Genomic DNA, 12607 nt, shown 5'->3' with positions numbered 1-12607 from the left:
AGTAGTGGATTGGGGATCCCTGCGTATAAGAGATATATTTGTATAATTCTATATTAAAAATGTAGAATATGAATGTACTAAGGTGGATTTGTGGCATATAAATATGATTACATATTGTATATCTTATCTTTCATCCAAAAAAAGAGGTGAATTTGGTTTTCCTTCAGCATTTCACCCTCACATGTATCCTGTGAGGAGAGTCAGACTGAGAGAGAAGCCCCAATATAAAATCATGGTCTTGATTATCTTCATGAATGAATGGGAATTTCAAGCCTACTGTCCCCAATGCTAATTCAACATTCTAGTCACTATACCACAAGGTCCCTAGAAAGAGATACAGTTTTTTCTCCTTCAATGTCTTTCATTTCAAGAATGCAAGAGGTAACAGAGGAGATGGTCTGTACAAGTAGATGAATCTGTTCAGCGTACAAAATTAGTTTCATATTGATCTTCTGTTAATAAAATGAATTTCTCTTATACAAACCATCAATTTATAGAGTAAACATTTTTTTAAAAAAATCTAAACAAACTGTTTTTGTTTAGAGCAGTTTGAGATTGATTCCATGTATGATTTCTTTCTTTCTTTAGACGTTTTCATTGTTCTAAATACCCAAAAGAAATTACTTTTGATCAAGCACCTGAGTTATCATTTGGTCTCAGAATAACACAATAGAATCACAGAATAACAGAGTTGGAAGGGACCTTGGAGGTCTTCTAGGCCAACCCCCTCATTAAGTACTTGATGTATTTTTTAAAAAATAAATCAGTGTCAGAGTCCCAAAAGTTTGAAATTGCCTTATTAAAATGTAAATGTTTTATAGTGTTAAATTGATGACAATCTGTGGCAATGTCAGATATAGCCAAGCTCTTTCTACAGACATCTTTGCTAGCTCTTTGCCCATCAAGGTTTGTTTAATTGTTTTTAGAAATTGTTATTATACTTTTAAATAGATCTCTTGTGTAAAGAATGACCCTTGTCTGATACCTTGGAATATTTGGAGGAAGGCAGCATCATAGTAGAAAGGGAATGGGATGGTTCTGCTACAGGCATCACTGCCTTGGGGACATTCAACCCAGTTACTGGACATTGCTGTTGGCAGAAATACATAAAGGGTCATTTGCAGATTTCAATAGGGCATTAGTGATTAGCACTAAGGAGTTGTTTCAGCTTGGTTGGGTCAAATCAGATTCACAATAGACTTCCTCATCTGGTACCTTACAAATATGTTACAAGTGCAACTTCTAAAATTTCTTTGGCCATGTTAGTGAAAAGTTTGAGAATTACAACTACAATGCACCAGAAGGTACCAGTTTAGGGAAGGATGATTACTAGAGACTGCTGTCATAGTTTTAATGAAATTCACAGTCTTGCCACTGCAACCCAGCTGTTACTTTTTTCCATGCTAACTCCTTTCCCCATTTTTCTTGAATCACATCCTATGCAATTGCAAGATTTAAAAAACCCCATGAAACTTTAATCAAAAGCAAGTATAAATATCTTTTTTGAATATTGACTAGTTATAATAATAAGAGAACACATGAAATACTATACATGAGCAATTTCAATCTGACCACATCTTCTGTCTTTCTGCTACAGTTCATATGTAATATAAGAAAAAAGAGATAATAGAAATAAACTCTTACTATGATCATTTGATGTATCCCTGTTAATCCAATATATACGGTACCAGAGAGCCAGCATGGTGTAAAGGTTAAAGTACTAGATTAGAAGTGAGCAGAGCCGGGTTTCCTAACTCTCCTTAGGTACAGAAACTAGCTGGGTGACCTTCACTCTCAACCTTGATCAGGTTCTGTGACAAGCCAATTGAAGCCAATGTATTGTGTTATGCATTGGTAAGTTTTTCTGGGAGAACTAGGAGAGAGCAGTGGAATTAGAAGCCAACCCTGTAATCATGCAGGACAAATGCTAAGCAAAACAACAATCCAACATGTACCAGATTAATATTAATTTCTAATTTCATGAAGAAAAGTAGGGGTATCAGATCTGCTTTGCAAAATTACAGGGGACCACATGACTGTAGAAAAACGTAGAACTTTATTTCCTGCAATCTAGTCATCGTACAAATTTTTTCAGTTCAAACTTGGTAGCCCTAAATAAAAAAAACACTAAGATTTTCAGTTCACATTCCAGAGTCCTCCTTCCATATTGCTGAAAATTATGATAAATCCCATCAACAGTTACATTGTAAATAGTCATTAAATTGCCAGATGTTAAATAGGTTTATTTTTGGCAGATGTGAAGTGGTGTTTTCGACAACATAAAGGCTTGCAGACTGGATCTCAGTTGCTAAATCTGGTTCAAATTTTTTCACATCCACAAAGGAACAGCATATTGTGTTATGTTTGGTTTGGTGGTTTGGGATTTTTATTCATTTATTTATTCATGAATGCTTCCCAACCCTGCATATTGCTCAGAATTTTTCTTAGCAGAAGGAGATCAAAGGAGTACATGCTGTACTTAAATCTAAAGGTAGTGTCTTGTGATAGTAATTAGCACCCGTGAAAACTTACATCTCGATGACAGGAACAAAGTCCTGTATTTTTTTAATGTAGAATTTCCAGACACAATTTGCTATGTGACGACTGTAAATTCTGCCCTACAACTATCCTTTTTAATGGTCTCAATAACTTGAGCCTCTTCTATTTCTTGTCTTCAAAATAAAAAAAAAGTATAAATATGACCAGTTAATTGTTTAGAATTCAATCTTGGATTTTTTAAAAAAACAAATATTCCATTCTTTCTAATGCTTTTGATGGGTACCAAATTCTGTAGTGAAGAATTGATGAGTAATGCTTTAAAAATTACAAGTGATGATAGAAAGTGCTATAGAAGAAAAAGACTTTGTAAAATCCTTCCCCCTACATTCAGGGAAAATTCTAATGGATCAAAGAATAAAGGAAAACATAAAAATGAAGGAAAATATTGAATCAAGTCCATCTAGCTTTGATCAAAGCTTTATCTGGTTAATGATTTTCAGATGTCTTATACTGCTAGAATGTGCATCCTTCTTGCTAGCAGATAAATGCTTATTGATTATGGCAGCAATCCTATCTATATTTACTTGAGAGTAACCTTGGGTATACTTGGGGGGGGATTTATATTTGAAAAAAACACAGTAAAAGAAAGATTTTTTTGTCATGTAAGAGAGCCTCAATTAGTCCTTACTTCTGGCACATGATAAACACACTTTAGGTATGCATAAGATATTTTATGAATATAATTTAAAATGCATTGTTTTATAATTGTACATGGCATTTAATATTGCTGCACAGAAAGTTGTCAGGTATCATCATGTTACAATTTGTGGATATTTCAAGTGATATTTCAGCACTCAATTTTAGGTTACAATTATTCCTGAGCCTCTTTAAATAATGTGGGGGTGATCATTTTATCAGATGAGCACTTAATATAAAATATTATAGGTGCAATTATGCATTTTTTTTCCAAAACAGACATTTGCATTTATATAAACTGAAGCCCACAGTATCATTGATGGGATGGGAGGAAGATGAGGCCAAAGAACTCAGCTTTCTATTACGCATTTACAACCTTCTTTCCAGAGAAAATGTTGCCACTGGAAGCATTTTAGTTGGAGACCAAAAGATGGACACATCCTTTTTCAGGTGCCAAACTAGAGTGAAGCACCACAAGCTTTAGAGCAAGCATAGGAGAAATTGAGCAGCATACAATGTGCTTGACCTTTAGTATGTGGAACAAAAATATAAAACCTGATTCCTTCCAAGAGAATTTGGGATAGATTGCTTTTGGAGATTCTCAGTCATCCAGGTCATGGTTGCCCCAAAGGTGCTTTTTCAAGAGGCAACTGGACTTTTTTTCCCTTCCTCGAAGACATTTAGTTTCTTATGGATGAGAACTAGTAATCAGCACGGGTTTGTTAAAAATAAATCATGTCAAACCAATCTTATTTCATTATTTGATAAAATGACTAAATTAGTAGACCAGCGAAATGCTGTGGACATAGTATACTTAGACTTCAGCAAGGCACTCAACAAAGTAGAGCACAACTTACTTCTTGGTAAACTAGAAAAATGTGACAGCATAGACAGCATCATCACCAGATGAATTTGTAACTGGCTGACAAACCATACTCAATGAGTAGTTCTAGTGGTACTACTTCTACTTGAAGGAAAGTAAGCAGTGGGGCAGCCCAAGGTTCTGTTTTAGGCCCAGTATTCTTCAATATTTTCATAAATGACTTAGATGAGGGAATAGAATCAAATTTGCAGATGACACTAAGCTGGCAGGAATAGCCAATACCCCAGAAGACAAACTCGGGATTCAAAAGACCTTGAAAGACTTGAACAATGGGCCCTATCCAACAACATGAAATGTAATGTGGAGAAAAGCAAGGTTTTACACCTAGGCAGGAAAAAACAAAGGTACAAGTACAGATTAGGTGAAACCTGCCTCAAAAACAGTGATTGTGAGAGGGACCTTGGAGTCCTCATGGATGATCACTTCCTCCTGAGATCCGAACTACCCCCACCCTTTTGGCCTTCTGGAAAGCGGTGAAGACCTGGCTTTTCCGGCAGGCCTGAGGCCGTTGATCTCACTGTTACAATCCTGCGAGATCCGGCCATGAATGGATGTGGTATGCATGGACTTTTAATGTTTTTAAAATGTTTTTATAATGTTTTTAAATAATTTTCCTATGTTCTTTGTTATATTATTTTTTTGCTGTAAGCCACCCATAGTCCCTTGGGAGTTGGGCGGCATAGAAATTTGATAAATTAAATTAAAATCACTTAAATATGAGCCAGCAACTAATACAATCCTTGGTGATATAAACAGAGGTATATAATCAAAATCATGTGAAGTATTATTACCGCTTTATAAAATCCTTAGTAAGATCACACCTGGAATACTGCATTCAGTTTTGGTCACTACATTACAAAAAAGATGTTGAGACTTTGGAAAAAATTCAAAGAAGAGCAACTAAGATGATTAAAGACCTGGAGACAACAACGTATGAAGAATGGTTGAAGGAATTGGGTATGGCCAGTCTAGAGAAAAGAAGGGCTAGGAGTGACATGATAGCAGTATTTCAGTATTTGAGGGGCTGCCACAAAGAAGAGGCGGTTGAGTTATTTTCCAAAGTGCCAGAAAGCAAGACAAGAAACAATGGATGGAAACTAATCAAGGACAGAAGCAAACCTGGAATTAAGGAGAAACTTCCTAACGGTGAGTACAATTAAGCTGTAGAACAGCTTGCATTCAGAAGTTGTAGGTGTTTCATCACTGGAGGGTTTTTTTAGAAAAGACTGGACAAACCACCTGTCTGAAATGATATAGGGTCTCTTACTTGAGCAGGGGGTTAAACTAGAAGACCTCCAAGGTCCCTTCCAGCTCTATTCTGATTGATATATTTTATATATACTACATAAATGTACATATGCATATACAGATACTTATAATTAAAATTTTAAAATATGAAGTTAAAAGCTAACACAAACTAATAAAGTAAGGGGGGGAAAAAGAAACAGAAATAAAAGGAATTCCTCTTTCTAATCTAATCAGAAACACTTATTCAACTCCTTGCCTAGCCTCTAAATTTAATTCTTCAGTCTGCCCTAATCTTTAGTTTGGGATTCTTTGGATGTGTTAGATTACAAATATTATACTTTTAGGGAACTATGTAGTAGAAGGTGAACAGAAGGAGGAAGGGAAATTTTTAATAGCAAATGGCTAGAGTATATTGTTCTGGAAATTGCAATGAACAGCAGCTGCAATTTTGGAAATGTTGCTCTAGTCTACAGAGCTGGACTTCATAAAAGAAAACAAAAGCCCATGGAAGCCAAGTTTTTTTTTTTTTTTTAATTTGCATCTGGAAAATATCTTTGGTTCCCTGGGGCAGCAAGGTAATTCAACTATTTATGTATTCGATTTAATGAGCAAACTAGATCTTGTTTAAATGAGTTACTGCTTCAGTGGAGATTCCAACCCCTCCTTCAGAAAATATTCACATCAATTCTTTTTGCCTTGCTTGATCTACTGCTAAAAGAAAAGAACAACATTTTGGGGGGAGACTAACTATCATGGTGGGATACATCACATATATGCATTTGATGTGCTTATTTTAGAAGTACAATGGTTTCTTATCTCTGTTGGATCTTCAGCAGCCTGATTCACAGATGACAGGAAGAGATGGGGAACTGGAGGGAGGGGGTGAGTGATGGGAAAGGCCTCCCAGTTTGTTTCCTGAATTTTAAGATGATTTATATAAACTGAGATTGCTTCCAAGCACAAAGCTTCTTTTGTAAGCAGCCAAAGGACACACTCCACTTACTACCTTACCATGCAAATCAGTTTGCTTTGTAACTTAAGGCTGTTCATTTTTTAAATTATTATTATGCTATTATATTGGAGTAAATGTATGTGTTTTAACTGCACTTACTGTTTATTATATGTTTAATTCTGTATTGCTGTTATGCTATATATTTAGTATATTATATTGAGACATATTTTTTTCTAAATTCTTTTCTTATGAGGAACTGCTTTGAGCTAGATGTTATTGGAAAAGGAACATACAGCAGATACTGTATGTTCGAAGCTTTTTAAGGTAATATGTTTTTTAAGGTAATAAGATGGCTTGATAATTTCATAATGTTGCTGATTGTCTAACCAGGACAGGTTTTTAATAAAGTTCTCCCTGCTTTGAATAGGTTGCTTAAACCAATTCTTGCTGAATTAGCAAGCAATTTATTTCACTGAAGTTCTTGAACCTTCTCAAACTAAATTTAGGATTACCTAATATTCAGTCAAGAGCATAGGACTAATTCTGTCCGGAAGTTCTTTTCCTCAAAATATGTTTTATTGCATATAAAAAGGAATGAAACCTCGGTTTAATGGACTTTGATTTAGCAGACATTCTAAAACATTTTAGTTTTTACAGTTTAGATTTCACACCCGTTTAATGGATTAATATTATAAACTGGTGGACATGATGACAGAAATGGATGTGAATGAAATTTGGATTAATAGTCATTCTGTCTGCGGGGACTGTAAAATCAAGATTTTACTGTATTAAAAAATAATCACTAAAGCTCTGCCATTAAATATTGCACTGTATATCTTTTATAAATCTGCAAGATATATTTTCTACTTGAGTAGCTTTTTCTATTATCAAATGACTCATTGCAATGAACTTCCTCTTCTTTTTAGTTTATCCGATGGGTTTTAGCATGTCATATCCATCTATGACAAAGCAATATTTAAGTATTAATTGCAGCTGGATTACTCATCATGCCACTGTTTCTGCTTGCAATAGTTTATTTAGAAAAAAATCATCTACAGTCAAATCTTTGCTTAAATGCAGTAGATCTCAAACATAGCAGGAACTTTCCAAGAGTTCTTTTTGCTTCTATAAATTTCTCACCAAGCCACTCTTGTGGCTTGAGCTCATTAATAAAGGAAAGGATTTAGAAGTTGTAAATTGTTTCTCTGCTTCTAGAGTATCTATTGGACACGTATTGAAGAAAATTATAAATCTTTACATACCTCCTTAAAGGATTTCTTCACTTCTACGAGTGGATGCCAATGTGCAATTGGTTTACGTGGATAAGCCAACATTTCATTCCAATGGTCTCGGCCTAGTCCCTCAGCATTGTTTGCCACACGACAAACCCCAATAATCTCATTATGGCCAACCCTGAAAGCAATAATCACATGTAGGATATTTTTAATACTTTTATTCTCTTTTGGCAATTGACTCATTAACCCTATGAAATTTCTTTTATTCACTAGGATCACTTTCTGGTTCTTCAACATTTTATTATTGCTTTATTTCTCTTTCTTGGCTCAATATATTTTGTGAGTAGGTAATGTAACTTTTTCTACAGTTGATCTTCTATCCTAGCAAAAAATGTGTATTTTAAATTATAATATGCATTCATTAAGTATTAATAACCCCAAACATATCCATTCTAAAAGAATCCATACCATTTCTTCATGTCCATGAGTTTCTCTCTTCAAGTAGCAGCTAAGTGAGACAGAGAAACTCAAGAAAATGATATCTTATCACAGATTAATTTGATTGAGATGCTACTCTAAACAAGAACACTGAATATTAAACAAATAAGGCAAACTTTATCCATGATTACTCAGCATTAATTCTAGACCAGATTCTTGACCTCTTCCTGTCTAAACGCCATAGAAGTATAAACCAGTCTTTGTTGTTACGAAAAGAATGAACTATGGACCTCAGTTCAAAAATAATATGGAGAAGCTAAACAAAATTTGTGTATAGAGTAATAAAATCTGGGCTATAAAAATATGGCCAACAAATAAATAACAGCAAGAATATGTTCAATATTGTAGTGGTTGTCTAGATTTCTACAATTCAAATCTGATTGATTTATCAGAAAGCAGTGGAATCATGTTAGACAAATAAGCAGCAGTGTAGTACACATATTCCCGTTATTATATATTCAGTTGTAAAACAGAAATTCCAAGTGTCTCATAAAGAATCAGTTTCTGAGTCCTCTTTCTTGCTACTAACGCATGCTGTTAAAGACTCTATTTCAGTAAACTGAAATTCAGAATCCAAACAGAAGTGGGTGTCCAATTTTTCCTTAGTATTAGAAATTTTGTGGAAGGAATTAACTCTAACGAATTTTTTAAAATGTAAAAAAAAAATAATTCCAACACGCCACCCCCAAAGTCAAAACCTTAGGTAAAACAGGGGCAGTGACTTTGTTCTACTTGCAATCAAGATATGGACTGTTTTTATAAGTAGAGCTCCTGGTAGAACTTATCCTTTCTCTGAGATTTGCCTGCACATCAATTTTGAAAGGCCTTCTCTGTAACTAAGAATTATGGCAGAATGACAATTTTGTTCTGGTGATCAATATAATTAATCTCTATGGAGAAAACTAAACATGTTCTTATCAGAAACAATGGAAATTCAGAACTATGTTCACCTGCTCAATAACAGAGAAACAAGAATATACAGTATACAATTTTTCTGAGCACAAAGTACATTTAATCAAATGAATCATACCATGAAATGTGAATGGGGGATAATGATTCAGATGGGATTTGGAGATAGCAAAGACTCTCACTTACCGGTCATAATCCATAACTGATATAAGCAGACTGACTTGATCCATGTTCTCAGGAGGGATATCAAAAATTATTGCCTCGTTATAGGTAGGATTAAGTGTATTTCTTTTTATAGTGGTTTTCTTCTTTTTCAGCCTCCTTCCATCACAGAGCAAAGATACTTTGACGTACGGATCTGGTGAACAGGGGAAAAGCAAAGAGATTATAGAACACTTTCTAGTCTCCCAATAATTAAGGGAGTTCGCTGCAACATACCTAAAATTGAATAATAAACATATTGACAGAGAAAAGCAGAATTATGGTGGCAAACTGCACTTTCAGCCTGCTCTTCTAAGTCATGCTCAAATCTGTATGTGTAATTTCATCACCACATTATTTCATCTTTTTTGGTAACACTCTGGAAATGAGATCAGTCAAGATTATCTAGGTGCCATCCAGGGGCCTACAAAAAGAAGAATTCCTTACAAGTATATAATTCACATATATGTAGGATCTGGATAGGAAAAGAGAAAAATGGTCAGAAATTAAAGCTTGATAATATGGACCCCTTTTCATAAATTAGGATTCTTTTTTGATCGTTCAAATATGCTACAGTTAATTAAAATGAAAAAGAAAAAGGCCTTTTCTGTAACTAAGAATTATGGCAGAATGACAATTTAAAGAAAATTTAAAAATGAGGGGAAATCCTGAAAACGTTTCTCTGAAAAATGGGTAAGCTTAGTGATCATGGCATGCTAGCTGATTGTTGAAAGAAATGAAAATTGTTCTAAAGAGAAAGCAGAGCTGAATATTACTTGGAGCTTGGATAACAGCATCAAACACTTCAAGAACGTGGTTCAGATTCTGCTTGTAATTTTCACTTGAAAATGTTTTCTTAGCTAGATTTTTAAAATTCTTTAAGAGTATACTGTAGCTCAGTCAAAACTATTAGCTTCAATCTATGTGACAGGGAAAGCTTGGTTTGTCAGCTTTAAAATGTAATCCCAGTTCTCCTCTTTTTTTAAAAAAAAAAATCCAGTGGAGGCTGTCTACTTAAAGTATTTGAGAAAATAGGAAAAATTAACCAAGACATTATTTTTTCTATTAGAATTTAAATGGGCTGACCACCAGTCTGGATACCATCTGGTTTTAAGTATATCTCTCCCCCACTTTTTTATTTAGAAGTGACTTGGTGACCATAAATCCAGGTCCAAAAGAGTCTCCATGTACTTGTTTATGTTTTGCTCATCTTCACACTATATACTTCTATACAAGGATATCAACATCTTTGATTTATAGGCATCCCTTAGCTCCTTTGCTGTCTGAATCTTTTCAACATCCCTTTTGTTATAAAGCTATATGTCAATGAACTGTTTTCATGAAAAGTAATTTAAATGTTTTATTTTTCAGCAGGGAAAAGAAGCAAAGAAGAAAAGAGAAAATAGGACAACAAGAGGTTACTAAACTGACTCTTTCTAAATTTAGCTTCATTCCTGTTAATGTTCCCTGAGCCCCTCAAGACCTAAGCTCCTCAAGGCTTGTCATCGGGGGCTCAAGGGACCAAAGATATTCTAAGATGGCTCTATCATTCTGTTTAATTTATTCTCTCTGATGGTTGCAATTTTAATATTGACTATTTTTAATAATTGTTTTCATGTATTTTTGTTTTATTTAATTGTTGTATGCCAATCAGAGTCACTGTGTGAGATGAGTGGCCATATAAATATGATAAACAAGCAAACAAACAGCCATTGCAATATGAATACAAGAAAAAATTGCTGTAGATTTGGAAGTCCCAATAATTATAATAATTTCCTGGACTGGGAGACCTTGCTCACAATCAGTCATGCCTTGGTCACTTCCTATTTGGATTACTGCAACATGCTTCTCATGGGCCTGCCCTTGAAGAGCCCTGAAAACTATCACTAGTCTAGAATGTGGTAAGATGGGCAATGGTGGGTGCTCCTAAGTTTTCCCATGTTACACTTTGTTATGAGAAACTGCATTGTCTTCTGGTTTCCTTCCAGGTGCAATTCAAAGATATTAGGTTTGAAGTCCTATATGGCACAGAGCCAGGTTATGAGAGGAAATATTTTTCTCTAAGGACATCTACCCATTTTACCTGATTAGCTCCCTTCCCTAAAAACTGCCACTGTATGAGTTCTATGTTTTTCTGTGGCAGCCCCTGCCCTATGGAAATTCAACTCAGAAACTCTCCTTTCCCAGACTTTCAAAAAGCATTTCAGATTTGGCTTTTATTGGGAGCTACCAATTTTTAGTATATGGTGAGTGGCCATATAAATGTTTTAAATCAGCAAATGAATGAATGAATGAATGAATGAATGAATGAATGAATGAATGAATGAGGTATGCCTCTGCAGAACTAGTGAACAGTTTTCTTACTTTGAGACATCAATTCTCAGCGATTCTAATGTATCAAATGCCAGCTGAGAAGAAATACCTGTCTGCTTAAACAGCTTCATGGTTAGTGCAGTCATAGATTATATATTTGTCAGGAAAATGCAAACACTGACACCTGGAAGCTGAGGCCATTAAAAATGATTATGACACTGAACCAGGTATTTACACATGGAAATTTCTCAAGGGGAATTAAATTATATCATTTTCCCTTTAATTCATGGGGTATATTTACAGACCAGAGCTTCTACTGTAGTGTTCATTGTTTTTTAAAAAATGTTTCAGCAAAGAACAAGAAAAATATTTTAAAAACAAGGACATAATTATACACTCCGCACAGACTCTATAAAACTGTAGGGTCTACAGGATAATGTAGGTTGTTCACAGTTTGAAACCATTACCCAGTCATTGCTTCTTTGCTATCAGGCTTTCAGCTAGAACAAAAGTGTATTATGCAAGTCAGAGAGACTTTGGACCTACTGAATGCAAAATTCTCTCTGTCCACTTTTTTGAGAAGTGGTGAAACTATATCAGGAATGCTAGGCCTGCCTTAAAACAAGAGAGAGAACAACCGCCACAGTCCATCATGCCCATCCATCTTCTCTGCCTAATGGGAGCTTGGCTTTGTCCTTTGCAGTTCTTTTGGCACCAATTCTCAAGCTCTTACCCATACAATTGAGAAGAGAAATCTGTTTGAAAATTTATGGAACAGCCTAATAATGATTGCTGAATCTAATCTAAAACTATAATGACGTGTGGAAATGCTCTTGGGAAACAGAAGGAAGAGCCACAGACTGGACGATAGGTAAGTAAAAAATAAAAACTCAGTCCACAGAAGGAGAGGATGCATGGGAAGTGTTATAGAAGGGACCCTCCCCAGTTTTCAGAAAAGTAAAATGAGGGGAGGGGACAAATTCTTTCCTTTCTTGCAAGATAGTGTTAATGTAAGAATTCTGCTTCTTATCTGGACTACCTCGAAAGCAGTGGTGAAATCCAAAATTTTTTACTACTGCTTCTGTGGGCGTGGCTTGGTGGGTGTGGTGTGGTGTGGCTTGGTAGGTGTGGCTTGGTGGGCATGGCAGGAGAAGGATACTGCAAAATCTCCAT

The 12607-nt window shown here is 35.1% G+C and overlaps 1 protein-coding gene and 1 long non-coding RNA gene across 7 annotated transcripts in view; one reads left to right on the top strand and one right to left on the bottom strand.

Moving 5' to 3' along the window:
- SYT6 (synaptotagmin 6) overlaps window positions 1-12607 on the bottom strand; it is a 147175-nt gene that overhangs the window by 7853 nt on the left and 126715 nt on the right. For 2 of the 3 annotated variants that reach the window (XM_034414265.2, XM_087889354.1), the window contains exons 5-7: window positions 9107-9278; window positions 7541-7691; window positions 986-1090 (exon numbers count right to left, since the gene is read on the bottom strand). In XM_034414265.2, the coding sequence (XP_034270156.1) occupies window positions 986-1090; window positions 7541-7691; window positions 9107-9278 (428 nt within the window). The remainder of the gene's footprint in view (window positions 1-985; window positions 1091-7540; window positions 7692-9106; window positions 9279-12607) is intronic. The other variant, XM_087889353.1, reaches the window with a different exon arrangement.
- The window catches only part of LOC117663796 (uncharacterized), a 33663-nt gene continuing 22128 nt past the window's right edge, over window positions 1073-12607 (top strand). Inside the window, exons 1-3 of one of the 4 annotated variants that reach the window (XR_004590816.3) lie at window positions 1073-6602; window positions 10493-10538; window positions 12138-12305. This is a non-coding gene — a long non-coding RNA (uncharacterized LOC117663796). Of the gene's footprint in view, window positions 6603-9237; window positions 12306-12607 lie in introns of those variants that run through there. The other 3 variants (XR_015733017.1, XR_015733016.1, XR_015733018.1) reach the window with 3 other exon arrangements.

Source organism: Pantherophis guttatus, chromosome 3 (genome assembly GCF_059756535.1).
Source record: "Pantherophis guttatus breed Tessera chromosome 3, ASM5975653v1, whole genome shotgun sequence".
Taxonomy (NCBI): domain Eukaryota; kingdom Metazoa; phylum Chordata; class Lepidosauria; order Squamata; family Colubridae; genus Pantherophis; species Pantherophis guttatus.
The sequence above is the reverse complement of the archived record's forward strand: the minus strand, read 5'-3'. Positions and strand labels throughout refer to the sequence as shown.